The sequence below is a fragment of the Chaetodon trifascialis genome, chromosome 2 (genome assembly GCF_039877785.1).
Source record: "Chaetodon trifascialis isolate fChaTrf1 chromosome 2, fChaTrf1.hap1, whole genome shotgun sequence".
Taxonomy (NCBI): Eukaryota; Metazoa; Chordata; class Actinopteri; order Chaetodontiformes; family Chaetodontidae; genus Chaetodon; species Chaetodon trifascialis.
The window spans coordinates 8,973,738-8,990,444 of NC_092057.1; the positions used below are offsets into that span (position 1 = coordinate 8,973,738).

The 16,707-nt window shown below is 45.8% G+C and overlaps 1 protein-coding gene across 2 annotated transcripts in view; it reads left to right on the forward strand.

Moving 5' to 3' along the window:
- Positions 1–2,185: 2,185 nt before the first annotated feature.
- Positions 2,186–16,707, forward strand: part of LOC139346068 (son of sevenless homolog 1-like) — a 38,228-nt gene continuing 23,706 nt past the window's right edge. Inside the window, exons 1-8 of one of the 2 annotated variants that reach the window (XM_070984974.1) lie at positions 2,186–2,969; positions 8,900–9,025; positions 13,234–13,365; positions 13,514–13,678; positions 14,704–14,913; positions 15,019–15,162; positions 15,244–15,354; positions 15,642–15,740. In XM_070984974.1, coding sequence (XP_070841075.1) covers positions 2,883–2,969; positions 8,900–9,025; positions 13,234–13,365; positions 13,514–13,678; positions 14,704–14,913; positions 15,019–15,162; positions 15,244–15,354; positions 15,642–15,740 — 1,074 coding nt within the window. In that variant the 5' untranslated portion in view covers positions 2,186–2,882. The remainder of the gene's footprint in view (positions 2,970–8,899; positions 9,026–13,233; positions 13,366–13,513; positions 13,679–14,703; positions 14,914–15,018; positions 15,163–15,243; positions 15,355–15,641; positions 15,741–16,707) is intronic. The other variant, XM_070984979.1, reaches the window with a different exon arrangement.

The window sequence follows — 16,707 nt, forward strand, 5'->3', positions numbered from 1 at the left end:
CAGCAACAGGAGGCACAGCAGGAGATGGGGAAGCCAGAGTAAATGAGGCATGCTAACATCACGTAATTGCATCGTGAAGTAGGAGAGATGGCAATATCAACAATCTTTCTCCAGAAGGACTCACCGCACCTGGTTAAACCAGGTTAAAACTGGTGTTGTCTGGAGTTAAATCATGTGGACTTACAAAGTGAGACTACATAAATTTTCACAGTGTTAAATAACAGTAACATTTTCCCTCTTATCAGTGAAAAGTGGAAAATGTTAAGCACTAAAACACAGCCTTTTTGGTTTCAGGGCACTCAGGGTTTTGGTCCAGTATGACCAGTAGCTTCTGGTGGATAATTCTGGCTAATATTAGCTATCTTTAGCTATTGCTATGTTAGTGCTATTTTTGAATCTCTTTGCTGATGTTAAAACCTTTGTAGACATGTGTTACTGCTCCACAGATGAGCATTAGGCTGTCAAGCAGTAAACACACTTAATGAAGTTTAATGAAGAGTTCATCTGAGGCGCGTTAACAGCTACAGATCAATGCTCATATCTGCTCACATTTATCCATTTCACCTGGTGCAATTTCTAAATTTGTAAGTTGTATGTTTCTCTCAACTGTGCAAGAACACTATTTATAATCCATATTGGCAATTGTATTTTCATCAACTGTATATATACATGTGCATCTGCAATATTTCTCAAGTGCAATACAACACGTCATGTCAGTAGTTAGGTTTTTTTTTATAAGACTTTTTTAAGGCAGTAGGATTCTTTTGCATTTAATATTTTTTAGTAATCTGTACAAATGTACATATGTGCAGTTTTTTTTTCTATTCTGTATTTTATATACTTCAATATTTTTGTTTTGACCTCTTTATGCCACTGTGCCTGCTTTCTGTAACCTCCTAGCTGTAACGACTAAATTTACCCAGTGTGGGATCAGTAAACTCTTATCTTATCTTATCACTGAATGTCAAAACTACCAGACACAGAAACAATTTGTTCCCACAAGCTGTCAGCCGGATGAACAGTTAGCAATCAGACAGTGACACCAAAACATCCTCTGAATTTACATTTATGATCCAATAATCAATAGTTTCTAACAGGTACATCATCACTCACTGTCACCGTCAACACACCGTAAATTTTATTGTATGTATTGTTTATTGGCACATCATGTATATATCTTGTATATATTGATTATTACTTATTGAATGTTTTTTGGTTTCTGGTTTTAAACCGTCAGGTTCCTTGTATGTGCTCACTTACTTGGCCAAGCCAATTCTTCTTCTTCTTCTTCTTCTTCTTCTTCTTCTTCTTCTTCTTCTTCTTCTTCTTCCTGCATACAGGCAGAAACTAAAGCTCTGCAAACCCGTAGTGAGGACATCAAGGAAGTGGACCAGCGAGGCTGTTGAGGATCTCCAGGCGTGTTTCAACTCTACTGACTGGGGTGTGTTCAGGACTGCTACCAACAGTTTGGATGAATACATGGAGGCTGTGACGTCCTACATCAGCTTCTGTGAGGACTGCTGTGTTCCATCACGCGCCAGGGTGAGTTACAACAATGACAAACCCTGGTTCACTGCCAGACTCAGACAGCTAAGGTTGACAAAGGAAGAGGCCTTCGGGATTGGGGACAAAGACAGATTCAAAGAGTCGAAGTACAAGTTTAGCAAGGCGGTGAAAGAGGCTAAATGACTGCACTCTGAGAAGCTCCAACACCACTTCTCAGCTCTGCGTCTGTCTGGAAAGGGCTCTGGCAGATCACAAACTACAAGCCTCCAGGACCCTGTGGCGTGCAGGAAAGATTGTGGCTGATCCCACCCCGGATGTAAACTCTCTGAGACACTCCCCTCTGGCAGGAGGCTGCGGTCCATCAGGACCAAAACCTCACGCCACAAGAACAGTTTTTTCCCATCTGCTGTCAGCCTTATTAACAAGGCCTTTACTTTTTTAATAGCTTCTTTTTAATAGATGTGTCACGCACCAACCTCACCAAAGCAAATTCCTCGTATCTGTCAAACCGTACTTGGCAATAAAGCTTTTCTGACTCTGATTCTGATTCCATTTTACTTCTTCTTCTATTTTACTTGCGATACCACTGGTGGCCGCCGGGGGCAGCAGACGTCACTCTGCCACGCGCCGTCTCCATGAAGCACTCACTCCCACTTAGCGGCCCCGCCCATCTGCCGTCAGAACCCACTGCGCATGCTCACCAGCTGCACAGCCTACGGTACCGCACGCCGGAGTCACAACAACCGACAGCCGTTGACTGTGAGCGTCCGTTATATCGTTTACTGTCTGCCTGTCTGGAGGCCGGGTCTGGAGCTGCTGTCTGAGAACGACCGGGGCACAGAGCTGGAGAAACAGACAAATAGTTGAGGAGTGAGATTTAAACTAACCGAACCGCCACGCCGGAGAGTCGGTGTGTTCGGTCAGAATGTTAGCAGCGGTGGATCATCTGCAGGCTGCTAACCGCTGCTAACATTAGTCAGACAGGCTACATGCTAACAGGCTACACGTTAAGCAGCCACCTCAGCAACGTTAGCTAACCGTCACAGGGTATCCTTTTACTGTTGTTATGGAAGGGTGCCCGGGCGCCATGCTATCATCCCGGTGAACTGAACAACAGCCAACAGTTAGCTGCTAGCCGTGGAGCTAACAGTTAGCTGTGTAACATCTGGCCGCAGCCAGCTCTCAGTGTGGCGGCCGAGGATGGTCGCAGTGACAGCAGCTGTTCTGGAGGAACGGCCTGCCCCCGCTGGATGTTCTGAGGCTCACAGCTTCACCCTCCCTGCTGGACTCAGGCTCAGGCTCTCAGCGTCCATGTAAACGGTGAACCGTGCGTGTCAGTCCCGCTGCGGCGCTCAGACCCCGCGGCAGCAGCAGCCATGCAGGCGGCTCAGCTACAGTACGACTTCTTCAACGAAGAGAACGCACCGAAATGGAGAGGCCTACTGGTGCCTTCACTGGAAAAGGTACACACACACACAGACACACACGTTTGTATCTGTGTCCCCGAAGGGGCACTCCCCTAACGCTTACCTTGACCCAGCTCCAACCCTAAACCCAGGTCTTAACTCCCAGAAAGCAGTCTGGACTCTGCGGTGACAGTAGGTCACAGTTGATTATTGTGGTCAGTTTAGAGTATATAAAATGTAATATAAAACACACACACACACACACACACACACAGGCCTGAACATCAAACTGAAGCGGTCCTTGTAGGTTTGGACTCACTGGCAGACTGCAGGTGGAAACAGGAAGTGGTCTGCTGCAGTCTGCTGCTGTCGTCCAGCCTCTGGATCCAGAGGCCTGCTGTAAAACTGTCTGAAGGCTGAACGACGCGGTTAGTCTGACACTGGCTGTGTCCATGACATAAGTTTCATCTGAACGACTCTGCTCGCAAATCCAAACCAACCAAAATATTGTCGCAGCAAATGACGTTTTCACTTCCTGTGTCCAATCAGTGAAAGGCACTTTTCTTAATGCAGTGTTGTTGCCCTGCGGTCTCGCGTGCCCAGTCGTCTTTGAACACGTTACAGCTAATAGCGAAGAGGCTAACGGCTAAAAATAGCTAACATTAATCAGCAAACAACAACAAAAAGATAAAGTAGGATAAGGAATCATGATATGTGATAAATATCCAACCTTAATTTACAGATATGAAATATAAAATGACAGCAGAGACATGAGTGATGAAACCATTAGCTACCACAGGAGTTAACGGACTCTGTTATTATTTGACAGGTAAAATTATAATGTTATAACAAACACCTGATGATGCTGACACTGGAAAAATGTAATATAAGAACGTTCTAAATGTCTCATTGAGCATTAGACAGTTACCTAACTGCGTGTTTGCTTGTGCTCCTCATCATCTGAGTTATTTCACCTTTCAAAGCGATGGTCCATGGCAGCAGCTTCATGGAGAACTTCACACCCACCAAAGGCTGGAAGATTCACGTATACGTTAGAACTGTTTCAGTTAAAACTGCTGTCACTTAAAATGGCAGCAGTGTCAAACTTTGTCCTCAGTCAGAAAATCTGTTCAGTGCATAGCTCAACCCACCGCTGGCCTCAATGATGCAGATGTGGTTCAGATCTCTTTTCTGTTGCCTGAAGGTCCATCCCAGTTTTCTTTCCTTGTGGTCTCTGAAGGCTCATACAGGTACTGAGAGAGCCTGATCCAGGGCAGTGATACACAGTATGTAGATCTCCTTGAATTCTGACAGGTCTGCTCATAACATAAGTTACAGGAGGACTGTTGTAGACTGTAGTCAACCTTATGGGAGGCGAGGCAGCTGCAACGATCAGCTGATTAATCAATGAGTCATTTATGTCACATTTAGTCATTTTTTCAAGAACAAACAACCTTTGCTTCCAGCTTCTTAGTTTTGAAGATTTGCTGCTGTTTTTGTTCCATGTGATGGTACATTAATAATTTTTGGGCTTCGGAGACCTTTGAAGATGTCACCTCAAGCCACATTTTATAAATCAACGATTGATCCAGAAATGTCTTATCTGTTAAAGTCAGTATGAACCTGGTCTCATCAGCGTGTGGAGATGAGATGTTTCACAATGAGCAGAGCCGTCTCTCAGAGGTGGACAGTCACCCAAACCAGCCAGCTCTTCATCACTGAAGAGAAACAGTTTTAAGCTCGTGTTGGTTGCTCAGTGCTGCCCCCTGAGGTCGCACACTGTAATCTCAGTGTGTTTTCTGACCTCTGACCTCAGGGAGAAGCACTGAGCCCGTTGTGGGCCGTCACGATGACGTGAAAGAAGACGCTGCAGCATTTCACAGCGAGGCCATCCATCCTGACAAACAGATTGCCAGCGTCAGAGAAATTTTCTGAAATGTTGGAGGGATGATGCCCGACGAGGTGTCCAGATCAGGATCAATGGAGGACGGACAGGCCTGGTTGCCTCTGTGAACTCCGTTTCCCTGGTAACACCCAAAGGTTTGACTAATACCTGTGGCACTCGTTACCTTTCCATTAGCTACTTACACAACGGAAACATTGTTCAGTACTCCAGCAAATAGGACAAGCCTTAGATATGACTTGACCTCAGCAGATATTTGTAGTGTGCTCAGCTCATAGATCCTTGTGGCTCAGCTGTGAGCCAGGAAGCTAATCGTATGCTAGCTAGCAAGATTCAACATCAATAACACTGTGTGCAGTCGACAAATAGGAAATGTAATTCAACAGTATGATTAACAATAAGACTAGCGAGCTGTCAGCCATGTCATTGTCCCCAAATCAATATGGAGATGTTCATGAACAGCTGAGCTTTAGCTGCTCAATGACCACTTTCTGACTTGGTCAGACTTCTGACTATGGCCATGGCTGCAGCTGATGCTTATTTTCATTATTGATTAGTCTGACGATCATTGTTCCAGTTGATAGATTAATTGTTTTGTCCATAAAATGTCAGTCCAAGTCTTTAGATGTCTTGTTTTGTTCGACCAACAGTCCCAAATCCAAAGGGATTCAGTTTGCTGAGACATTTCCCACCACACGGAGCCAAACTGCCATCCTGAGCGTTTTCATCTAGCACGCTTTAAGACTGCGTTTCACACTCGAATCTGTGGTCCACATGAAATATCGCTCTGTAGTAAACACGACTGCTGATGGACTGAAGAGCTGCTGTCAGGTCAGGAGGAAATGCAGTTGTGCAGTACGTCACAGGTGACTGTCAGTGATGCTGGACCATCTGGAATCAAAGAAATGGACCATCCTTTCATTTGAACTGTAAACCTCTGGCACATGAAAGCTCAGCAGCTGCCTTTGACAACAGCTTCACGTCCTCCTCGCTGCTTCTTCTTTAAGTCACATTTTACCTATTTCCAGAGAGATGTGGTCATCTTTTCTTTAAAAAATTCTGTTCTTCTGGGCAGCAACAACAGAGACAGAGACACATCCGTATAAAGTCTATTAAATGGCTGTCGATCGAACCACCTCTTAGCTAACGTTAGCCTCGTAGCATTTTCCTGAGTGTGGTCGTCCTAAGAACATTCACTTTAATGAGCTGACAGGCTAATGGCTAACTGTCCCACCGTGTTTGAGTTGCGTGAATGTGACGATGAGAGTGCACACACTGTGTGTGTGTGTGTGTGTGTGTGTGTGTGTGTGTGTGTGTGTGTGTGTGTTGTCCCAACCAACTGTCAGAGTAGAGGACAATGTGCAGCTTCAGCTGGTTGAAGTCCGTTTGTTGTTGGTCTAACAGAAACATGCAGGTGAGTGTGTTCAAACACAACTCACCTGCATGTTTGTCACAGACAAGTACAGACAGGTAGGAGTGTGTGACTGCGGCTTTAAAGGAACAGTCTGTGTTTTTACTGCCTGCTGCTGCGTCACAGAGCAGGAGCTCAAGTTTAGTTCAACTTGAATCTCACGTGTGTCCTTCATGTCTGTCAGGTTAAGTTGTCATGTGATCTTTGCTGTTGTCATTGCTTTTCAGTGTTGGTCAATAATCAATCAATCAATGACAGATATACTGATGAGCTCCAGCGTTCCTGTTGCTGCTTGACAGGAAGAGCTTTGCTTGTGAATTAGCAGCAGGAAGTGCAGTTTTCTGACCTCTCAGCGTTCGTGATGCTGCTGTTGGTCTGTGCAGCGTTCAGGATTTCCTCCAGCGGCGCTGCTGACTGCGTCAGTTTCATTTTGTGCCGCTGGACGATATTTAGTGCGTCTCCCTCTCTGTAGCCTCCACTCCTCTTTCAAACAGTGTCCTCCCTGTGAATGTAGTTGTCCCCGATGAGTCTCCTTTAGGTTCCAGGTGGAGGTAAACTGCTGGGCCTCCTGTGTCAAACCTTGGGGTGGGCAATATGACCCAGGATTTATATCATAAAATAAAAAGGCTGCTCCACTCAAGACATGATTCTACCTCTTCTCAGTCTACTAGCAATGTAAGGGACCACATGTTAAGAAGAAAGGATTCAAAAACCAGATGTTTTATTGGCTCCAGTGAAAATGAGGTATAGACTTACAGGTGTTTTGGAAGGAGTAACCTGCCCCATAATGTAGAATAATAAGTAAATGTAGTGTAGTTGATTCTCAGAGTTAGACAAGCCGTAGGATTCAGCATCTCAACAGCATTTATTCGGCTGAAAACCCGAACTATATTCTAAGTCCAACAGTCAGTGTCCCACAGGACACGTCCATCCATGCGTTTCCATACAGCAGCAACAGACACACACACAGACGGAGCAGAGGAGGCTTTCCTGTAACCACAGACCAGCTGAGCTTGAGCTGCAGTATGAAGTGTAGAGCTAATGTTTGCTTTGGCTACGAGAGACGACACAAAAAGCTACGTGAAGAAACGGTTTCCACATTGAAGCTGCTGCTCTGGTTCTTTACATGAGGCTAAACGTTCACATGGTTTCTCTGACTGTCCTCAATGACACACTCCAACACAGCTTCAGACTGTGGGCTACTACACATGCTGCTAGCCACGTTAGCCACAGAACAAGCTAACATCAAATTCAGCAGGCTAACAGTAAAGTATGATCAAAATGTCAGAACTTACAGGATGTAAGTTTGGATTTGGTATGGATCCTCATCGAGCTTCAGGTTTGAAGTGAATTCTGTTTTGTATTGATCCACAAAGAGTCTGAAGTATAACAATTAGTACACATAACAATGTCACTGTCAGCCTCAGAGGTTCCCAGTTGTAGTTGTTGTGGAGATGTTTCCATCAGGTTGATCCTCAGAGGAAAGTAATAGTTAGTGGGTGAAACTCCAGTTCTGTGAGTACCTGCATATCTGATTATGGTTTTTGTGTCTAAGTGACTAATGGAGACATTTTTTCTTTTAATTTGGCTTTGTATGTAGGGCCAAACCTTTCATTCCCGTTGGCTACTCATCACATGAGCTGTGACTGTCATGTTGCTGTGAGCAGCATCTGTGGTCATTGAGATGCTCTCTGTTTCTTTGGGGCTCTGAGTCTCTTTAGCTTTGGTGTCTTGGTCTCACTGAAGACGAGGATTATCTCGAAACAAGACAGAGTACGACATTTACATTCAGCTGTTTTATGTGAAACCGTTGGGCTGATTTAACAAGCGTTTGTCGTGTTACTCGTAGCTGTTACTTTAAACCCATCACCATAGATTTAAACCAATAGCAAACAGTAGCTAATTTTTTCTGACGTTTTTCGGTCAATTTCTTGCATTTTCCACCAAGGCATGCTGAGTGTGTGTCAGGATGCTTCCTATGCAGAAAAAACACTTCTAGCCCTCCATGTGCAGTTCAGACAAAAGAGTGACGTGACGTCATGTGCAAACAACCTATTGGGTGTGGTGTGAAAGAAATACAAAATATCCAGAATGAAATCTCAACTCTTTCATTCTACCAGCGAACCCTTTGCCCTTAAACCCAGTCCCATGTTTCAGTCAGGCAGTATGTTCACTGTGGTGTCATTTATAGTGGTCATCCTGCCTGACAATATCGAGTCACTGTGGTTTAGAAGTGACAGGGTGCTCGTAGTCCTGTGATATTTAGCAGATGCTTTTTCTGTTATCCAAAGTGATGTACAAAAAGCAGATCCCCAAATAACTGTAGCTCAGTAAATTTGTCATGACATTTTCTGAAATGCTTGTCATGCCATTTACAGTACAGAAGGCCTGGAATTAATCGATATGCTACTGATATGCTACACCTATCATTTACTTTAGCAGCTCATCACCATCTGACCAGCTGGCTAACCCGGAGCTTATTCGCTCAGGTGTCGTGTTTTGTCCTCCTTGAAGAGGTCTTGAGGTGCTCGGCGAGTGTCTCCTATCTTGCTTGACACTGTTTTAGAGCACCTATGCATACAGGCTTCATTACGTCAGCATCCGCTCTGGAGGAAAAGTAACCGAACAAGCAGCAGCAGCTGAAATGTCGCTCTGTGTGTGTGTGCGCTGCAGGTCCTGAACCAGGTGCATCCTAACCTGGTGTCCCAGCAGGAGGCGCTGCAGTACATTGAAGAGCTGATCCTGCTGCTGCTCAGCATGCTGTGTCAGGCTCAACCACGCACTGTGCAGGATGTGGAGGTAACACAGGCACACACACGCATGTGCACACGCACACACATGCATACACGCATGTGCACACGCACACACACACACACACACACACACACACACACACACACACACACACACACACACACACACACACACACACACTTGCGGGGACATTACATAGGCTTACATTCATTTCCTGGAGACTTATCCTAAGCATAATCATCACCATTGCTTGCCTAACCCTAACACTAACCCTTTACCCCAGTCTTCACCCTAAAATTTAATGATTTACATTGTGGGGAACTGCAAGTAAGGTGAGTCCCCACAATGTGACCGTGTAAACAGATTTATGTCCACACAACGTGAGTAATAAATGGGCAGACACACATACACACACACACACACACACACACACACACACACACACACACACACACACACACACACAGTGTGTCATCACTAAAAAGTTCAGTTTGAGATGAGGATGTGGTGAATTGAAGCTATTTGTTGGACAGTAAGTAAGTAATCAATAATCTGTCAGCAACAGTCGTAACACATCATATCTAAGATAAAATGAACAGACATAATCAGACTGGTGGATTTAAAGTTGAACAGTGAAGTGTCCAGCTGCTGATGTCCTTTCAAAGAGGACATTTTAATGTTAAAATAGGAAATTTACCCCCAGTAGAATAAGTGGATCTTTTATTTTGAGAACAAACTACTGGAACTCAGCATGGCCTGTAATCAATCAGGATTTTATCTGACCGCCAGGAGTCAGAGCTTCTTCTTCAGATCCACAGAGCTGCTGAGAGCAGAAGCTCAGAGAAGGATGAGCACTGAGTGGCATCGTTATGTCCACAGGTGTTTGACAGATGACATACAAAGACATTCACGAGCCTGATACACAGGTGTGTGAGGAACAAACAACATTAAATTCAGGTGCATAGAGAATTAGCTGGATAGATTTCATAAGGTTTCAGACATGGCTGTGATTTCACTGGATAATCCAAAAAGGGCTGTGAAGGCCCCCTCAGCTGTAGCTGGTGCTGATGTAATGCATCTTTATGAACAGTCAGACAAACGGTGGTCTGAAGAGATGACGGTGAGCCTCACATCCTCGCTGCTGCAGACTGGTGTCACTCTTACCCTTTTCATGTGTCGGTGAGCCGAGTGAATCTTTATGAAAGGACGCTGTCAAAAATATTTGTTTTATTTTTTACAAACACTGACATGTTACCTGCAGCTACTATTACTACTACTACTACTACTAGTAGTAGTACTGTTATTACTAGTAGTACCACAACTGCTACTACTAAAACACATTCTTTAAAGTACTCTTAAAGCAGAAACTTGGGAGTTTGGACTGGCAGCAGTTAGGAGCTACTTTCAGCCTCAGAATGTTTTGTGATTGTGGCTCCTGAAGTTTAAACACCTGTAATCTGCCTGATGATGTCACTGTGAAGCTGAAATGTGATTGGTCTGGTTTCTTCTTTCTAGCTGATGGAGCTGCAGTGAGATAATGAGGTGCTCTCTGGTAAAATACCACAGATTGCTGGTGTTTTATCATACTGACCCCCCCCCCCCACCCTTTGACCGTCTAATCTCTGTGACCTTTGACCCCCCTTTTCTATGACATTTGATCCCTCTTCTCTCTGCCATGTGACCTCTGACCCCTCCTCTCTCTGCTTCGTGACTTCTGACCCCTCCTCTCTCTGCCCTGTGACCTTTGACCCCTCCCCCTCTTTTCTGTGACCTTTGATCCCTACTCTCTCTGCCCTGTGACCTCCTTTGACCCCTCCACTCTTTTCTGAGACCTCTGACCCCTCCCCCTCTTTTCTGTGACCTTCGATCCCTCCTCTCTCTGCCCTGTGACCTCTGACCCCTCCACTCTTTTCTGTGACCTTTGAGCCCTCCTCTCTCTGCCCTGTGACCTTTGACCCCTCCACTCTTTTCTGTGACCTTTGAACCCTCCCCCTCTTTTCGGTGACAATTGACCCCTCCTCTCTCTGCCTTGTGACCTCTGACCCCTCCACTCTTTTCTGTGACCTCTGACCCCTCCCCTCTCTTTTCTGTGACCTTTGACCCCTCCTCTCTCTGCCCTGTGACCTTTGAGCCCTCCCTCTCTTCTTTGTGACCCTTGACTGCTCCTCTAGCCCCACCCTTCTCTCTGCCCTTGACCTTTGACCCCCCTCTGCTCATCAGACAGGTGTGTGTGTGTGTGTGTGTGTGTGTGTGTGTGTGTGTGTGTGTGTGTGTCTGTCTTCCTGTCTTCCTGTCTTCCTGTCTTCCTGTTTGGTGATATGTTCAGTCAGTTGATCACACTGAGACAAACACATGCAGTTAGAACACCGGTCACCTAACCTGCAGGTGTTTCCTGATGCCCCCCTCTTGCCTGGTGTTACACCCCCTGTTGATGGGGGTACAATGGTTTCCAGTTAAAGTTCAGCATGAACCCAAACAAGAACCAAACTAAACGTGAGAACTGAGGAGAGAAAGCGTCACCTTCATAGCGTAAGTGCTTTCAATGAAATATGGATGATTCTCTTCACACCTGTCACTTTTGCTGCAGGTAGTGTGACAGCAGTCCTCAGCCAATCAGAGACACCTGTACATTCACTCTGTGTTTCTGTCTCTCCATTGCCAATCCAGAGGGAATTTTAAACAAAAGATGACTTCAGATGCACTTTATCTTCACACAGAAGGAGGACCATCACGTCCAGTAGAATCACGTTGTAAGGAGACCTGTTAATGTCTGGCAGGAGCAGGAGCAACAGCAAGAAACACCTGTTTCAGTCTTCATGTGAGCGCCTGAATGTTGCTTTAAGACTACTGATGTCCACTCACATGAGAAGTTACACCTGTGGACTTGAGATGATGTCAGAGTCCAGCCAGCAGCTAACCCAGGCTGAAGAGTTTCTGAAGCAGAGGAGAAAATGGTGCAGAGAAATCGTGTACAGACGCTGAATGACAGAGAGTTAATAGAAGTCAACAGATTGGATAGTGCCATGATAATGATTGCGGTCCATCCCTCTGTGAAGAGTCTCATTCATGCAGGTCATGGTATGTCTAAGTGCTTCCAAAGGCAACTGGACCTGCTTGTGGTTCTCATGTGGTTTCGCCTCTCATTCAAAGGCTTCTTCAGTTCTAAACTGACTGGTGGGAAGTCCCAGGCATTTGTCCTCTTGCAGGATCATAGCTCCGCCCAGCATCATTTGAGTCATTAGGGTCACATGAGTCATGGTGTTGATGGCACAATAGGTGTTGTTGGGTGAGACAAGGTCGTTGACCCACCCGCCCATGTGTGGTGTCTTAAGTGGTGTCTTCCACCACCTCCTGTGTTCATTGATGGCTTCTTTCACTCTTTCAAACCATCAGCCTTCCCTGGCCAAAGTACATAATTGTCCTCAAAAGAATGTTTCTTGTCCTTGAAATGTAGGTGGACCATCACGTCTCCCACCAACACAATAAAACTGTAACAGCAGAAATGAAAGAGATGCTAACACTCAGATATCTGACACCAGCACCAGGGATGACTCGGGTCTTTCTCCACCTTCATCAGCAAAGCAATCACACAAACCATTGCAGCGCTTTCACAGCTGAATACTGAGCCACAGTTCATCTCGTATCCACTGGGTGTCTCCACCTGCAGGTCACTAAAGGTGGATACAGTGGCTTCGTCCTGCTGCTGCTGTGATTGGTGCAGAGTTCTGTCAGTTAACAGCTGCTTCGATAAGCTGGACAACAATCACGCAAACTGATGGAAGCTGAGACATTTTTTCTGGTTAAGGACCATCAAATAGATGACATGCTAAAGTTAGCAGCACGCTAACAAACGTAAACTAAAGAGTAGAACAACTGTCAGCATGTGAACAGTTGAGTGTGCAGGTAGACATATGATCTCAAACATTCTGAAGGCTTCTTGAAAGTACAGCTCACAGTTCACTGAACTGAGACGTTTATGACATCAAACAGAACGACAGCATATCTGAACAGATACTGAACTCTACGATTGGGCCCATTGATTTCACTGTCCACCATCAATAAGAATGACTCCTTGCTAGAAGTATTGAGGCTGAGTGAGGAGCTCTCTCAGGGGACGGTACCAGATCTTTAGACCAGGTCAGTCCAGATGTTTAGACCAGGTCAGTCCAGATGTTTAGACCAGATGTTTAGACAAGCTCAGTCCAGGTGACTCTGGTTCCTGTCCTAACTGATACTTCCCTTGTTCCTCTCAGGAGCGAGTTCAGAAGAGTTTTCCTCACCCGATCGATAAGTGGGCAATTGCTGACGCTCAGGCTGCCATCGAGAAGAGGAAGAGGAGGAACCCGTTGGCTCTGCCTGTCGACAAGATCCACCCACTGCTCAAGGTATACCTGTCTTCATCTGCGGCAGCAGCAGCAGCAGCAGCAGTGAACACTCACTCACTCACTCACTCACTCACTCACTCACTCACTCACTCACTCACTCACTCACTCACTCACTCACTGTGTTTCCCATGATGCCTTGTGTTGTCAGGAGGTGCTGGGTTATAAGATTGACCACCAGGTGTCGGTCTACATGGTGGCTGTGTTGGAGTACATCTCTGCTGACATCCTGAAACTGGCAGGAAACTACGTGAGGAACATCCGACACTATGAGATCTCCCAGCAGGATATCACTGTGGCCATGTGTGCTGACAAGGTACACACACACTAACACACGCTAAAACCTCCATTCAGACAGAATGAACAGCACAGGAGGAAGTGAAGTGGAGTCACTGAGCTCCTCACTAATTAAACTTCCAAGACAACAGGATGAAGTTACAGGATCTGCTCTGTAACAGACATGAACACTCAGCAGGACAGAGACTAAAACTTCCTCAGGGGGGTGCCAGGCACCAGGTCACAAACCTCCCTCCTCCTCCACCTCAGAATCAGTCAGGTGTGAACTCACAGACATGAAACACGTGTTCATCTGGTTCCTATTGACATCACTTCCTGTGGAGATCATTATCTCTGAGGATCCAGAACAAACCTCCAGAAATCCACTGAGAAACCAGAGAAGAAGACTGCAGGACTGATGATCTTCATATTTTTAAGTTTTCTTCAGGATCACAGTGATCCAGTCTATACATCCATGAGTATCCTGCTAACAGCTAACTGCTAACAGCATCAGCTAACAGCAGCAGCTAACAGCATCAGCTAACTGCAGCAGCCAACAGCTAACTCAGCAGACTGTTCTTGGAGATGCTTAGACTCGATGGAACCTTCCTGTATCTGACATCACAGCAACATGTGATTTGATTGTTTCTGTCATCATACTGGTTCCCAAACAGGCTCTGTGTTGATGTTAGCATGTTAGCATCTATCAGATCAGCAACATTTTTCACCTCCTCCATTTTAACACAGAAGTCTCAAAATGCCACAGTGAACTTATAAAATGGAGCAGAAGAAAAAAAGGAGATCCACTTAAAAATCCAAAGAAGGGCTTTAAATGAGAGGAGGAGCAGCCAGGTCACAGACTGACAGGAACTCAGTGTCTACAGTCAGGGAAAAATGACCCTGCGTCAGACACACACACACAGGATGATGGAGCCGAACACACTTAATGTTGCTTCTTTATAGTCAAATATAAAATATCAGACAAGATGTTCTGTTTGTCTCACATGTCTCTCTCCCCCACACCTGGCTCTTCCATGGGTCTGTCTCACTCATCTGTGTGTGCAGGTGCTGATGGATATGTTCCACCAGGATGAAGAGGACATCAGCGGCTTCCCTCTGATGGATGAGGAGCCATCAGCCAATGAGGAGCAGAGTTACTATGAACTGGTGAGGAGCTTCATGTCGGACAGTCGACAGTATCTAAGACAGCTCAACCTACTCATCAAAGTGTTCAGAGAGCCCTTCAACTCCAGCCCCATGCTCTTCTCTCAGCACGTATGTATGGTTACCCAATCACCTGTCTGATCACCTGACGACCCGCCTGATCGTCCAACCACCTGTTTGATCACCTATCTGTCTGTCTGTCCGTCTGTGTGTCAGGATGTGGACAGTATCTTCAGTCGGATCGTGGATATCCACGAGGTGACTGTGAAGCTGTTGGGTCTGATCGAGGACACAGTGGAGATGACTGATGAAGGCAGTCCTCATCCTCTGGTGGGAAGCTGCTTTGAAGACCTGGCTGAGGTCTGTACCTGTACCTGTGTGTGTGTGTGTGAGATTGCTTGATTAGCTCTGGTTCAATCTGTTGTGTGATTTGATTGGCAGGAGTTGGCCTTTGACCCTTATGAGACATACGCTCAGGACATCCTGCGCTCTGGTTTCCATGAACACTTCCTTGGCCAGGTGTCTAAACCAGGAGCTGCATTCCACCTTCAGGTAAGCCCCGCCCACAGGCCTCTGACATCAGAGACTGAAAGGCTCCACCTGCAGCAGACCGGTTCAGCATGTGTTGATAAGATGCAGCAGCTGCCCAGGTCCTCAACTGTCAGTAAGTCAGGTGAGGCTGGCACACAAAGCGATTGGTTTGTGCCACTGTCAGTCAGCGCATCAATAGGCCTGCTCCTTAGAATCACAGTGAAGTGATTGATCTCTCTGTGTGTTATTACCACGAATCAATGAATCAGTTGTAAATACTTAAAGCTGCTGTCTGTCTTTGTCCCCAGTCCATCTGTGAAGGATTTAAAGAGGCTGTTCAATATGTCCTGCCAAGACTTCTTCTCACTCCTGTTTACCACTGTCTGCACCTGTTCGAGATCCTCAAGGTGAGATTACCACACCTGTGCCTCACCTGTGCCACAGCTGTGCCACACCAGTACAACACCAGTATAACACCTGTGCCACACCTGTAGCACACCCTGTTGAACAACTGTACCACACTTGTACAACAAAGAAGTTTCATCCTTCCTCACGGAAGGGTAAAAGTGTCCTGTTACTTCACCATTTGCCCACAGAATTGGCACACCTGAACGTGCCCCGCTGCTTCCTCAGGTGGAGCCCCACTATTGGCCTGCCCCATATCATCACTAATAGTTGGTGACTGGATGGTGAGACGTGTAGAAGAAAACAGTGAGAACTCTCTCTTTCCTTGGAGCTGAAGTCTCAGATGTTACAGATTGCAGATATCATGAAAAACCGCTCCTCTGCACAAACCGAATTGTTTATGTCTGTGTAAATGATATCTGCAACCAAGTTGCTGAAACAGGATTTAAATTCCATTTTTAACATTCTGCAGGAACGCAGTAAAAAGTCTCAGTCTGTGAGCTGACTTTTTTGGAACCCCTCCCCCTTCTATGGTTGAGATGGTTTACATACCAGTGGTCTGGTACTGTCTACTACTCTACTGTCCCAGATGTACTAGAGCCAAAAAAGAACCCACTGCCCTACCTCATTTCTCTGCCTGACACAGCATTATAATCCCAACACCTATATATAGCCCTTACATCAGGTTGGCCAGGGCCTGGCAGGCCAAGAAGCAGCGGTGGTAATTTAAGTCACTCTCAGGCAACACCTTCATATTAAAGGACTGCATTAAGTCAAGTTGCTTAGATTCCTTGTTCTTAACTGACATGTAGCCTCAGCCCAGTGAATTTAGTCAGCTGATTGAGGTCTGTCCCACAAACTTTTAATCACTTACCTGTCCACGGATCAGTGGTCATGGAGGCGCTCTGGTTGCAGTCCTAAGTACAGTACTATTGCCATGGATGACCTGTCCAGCTATGAGGTTATAAT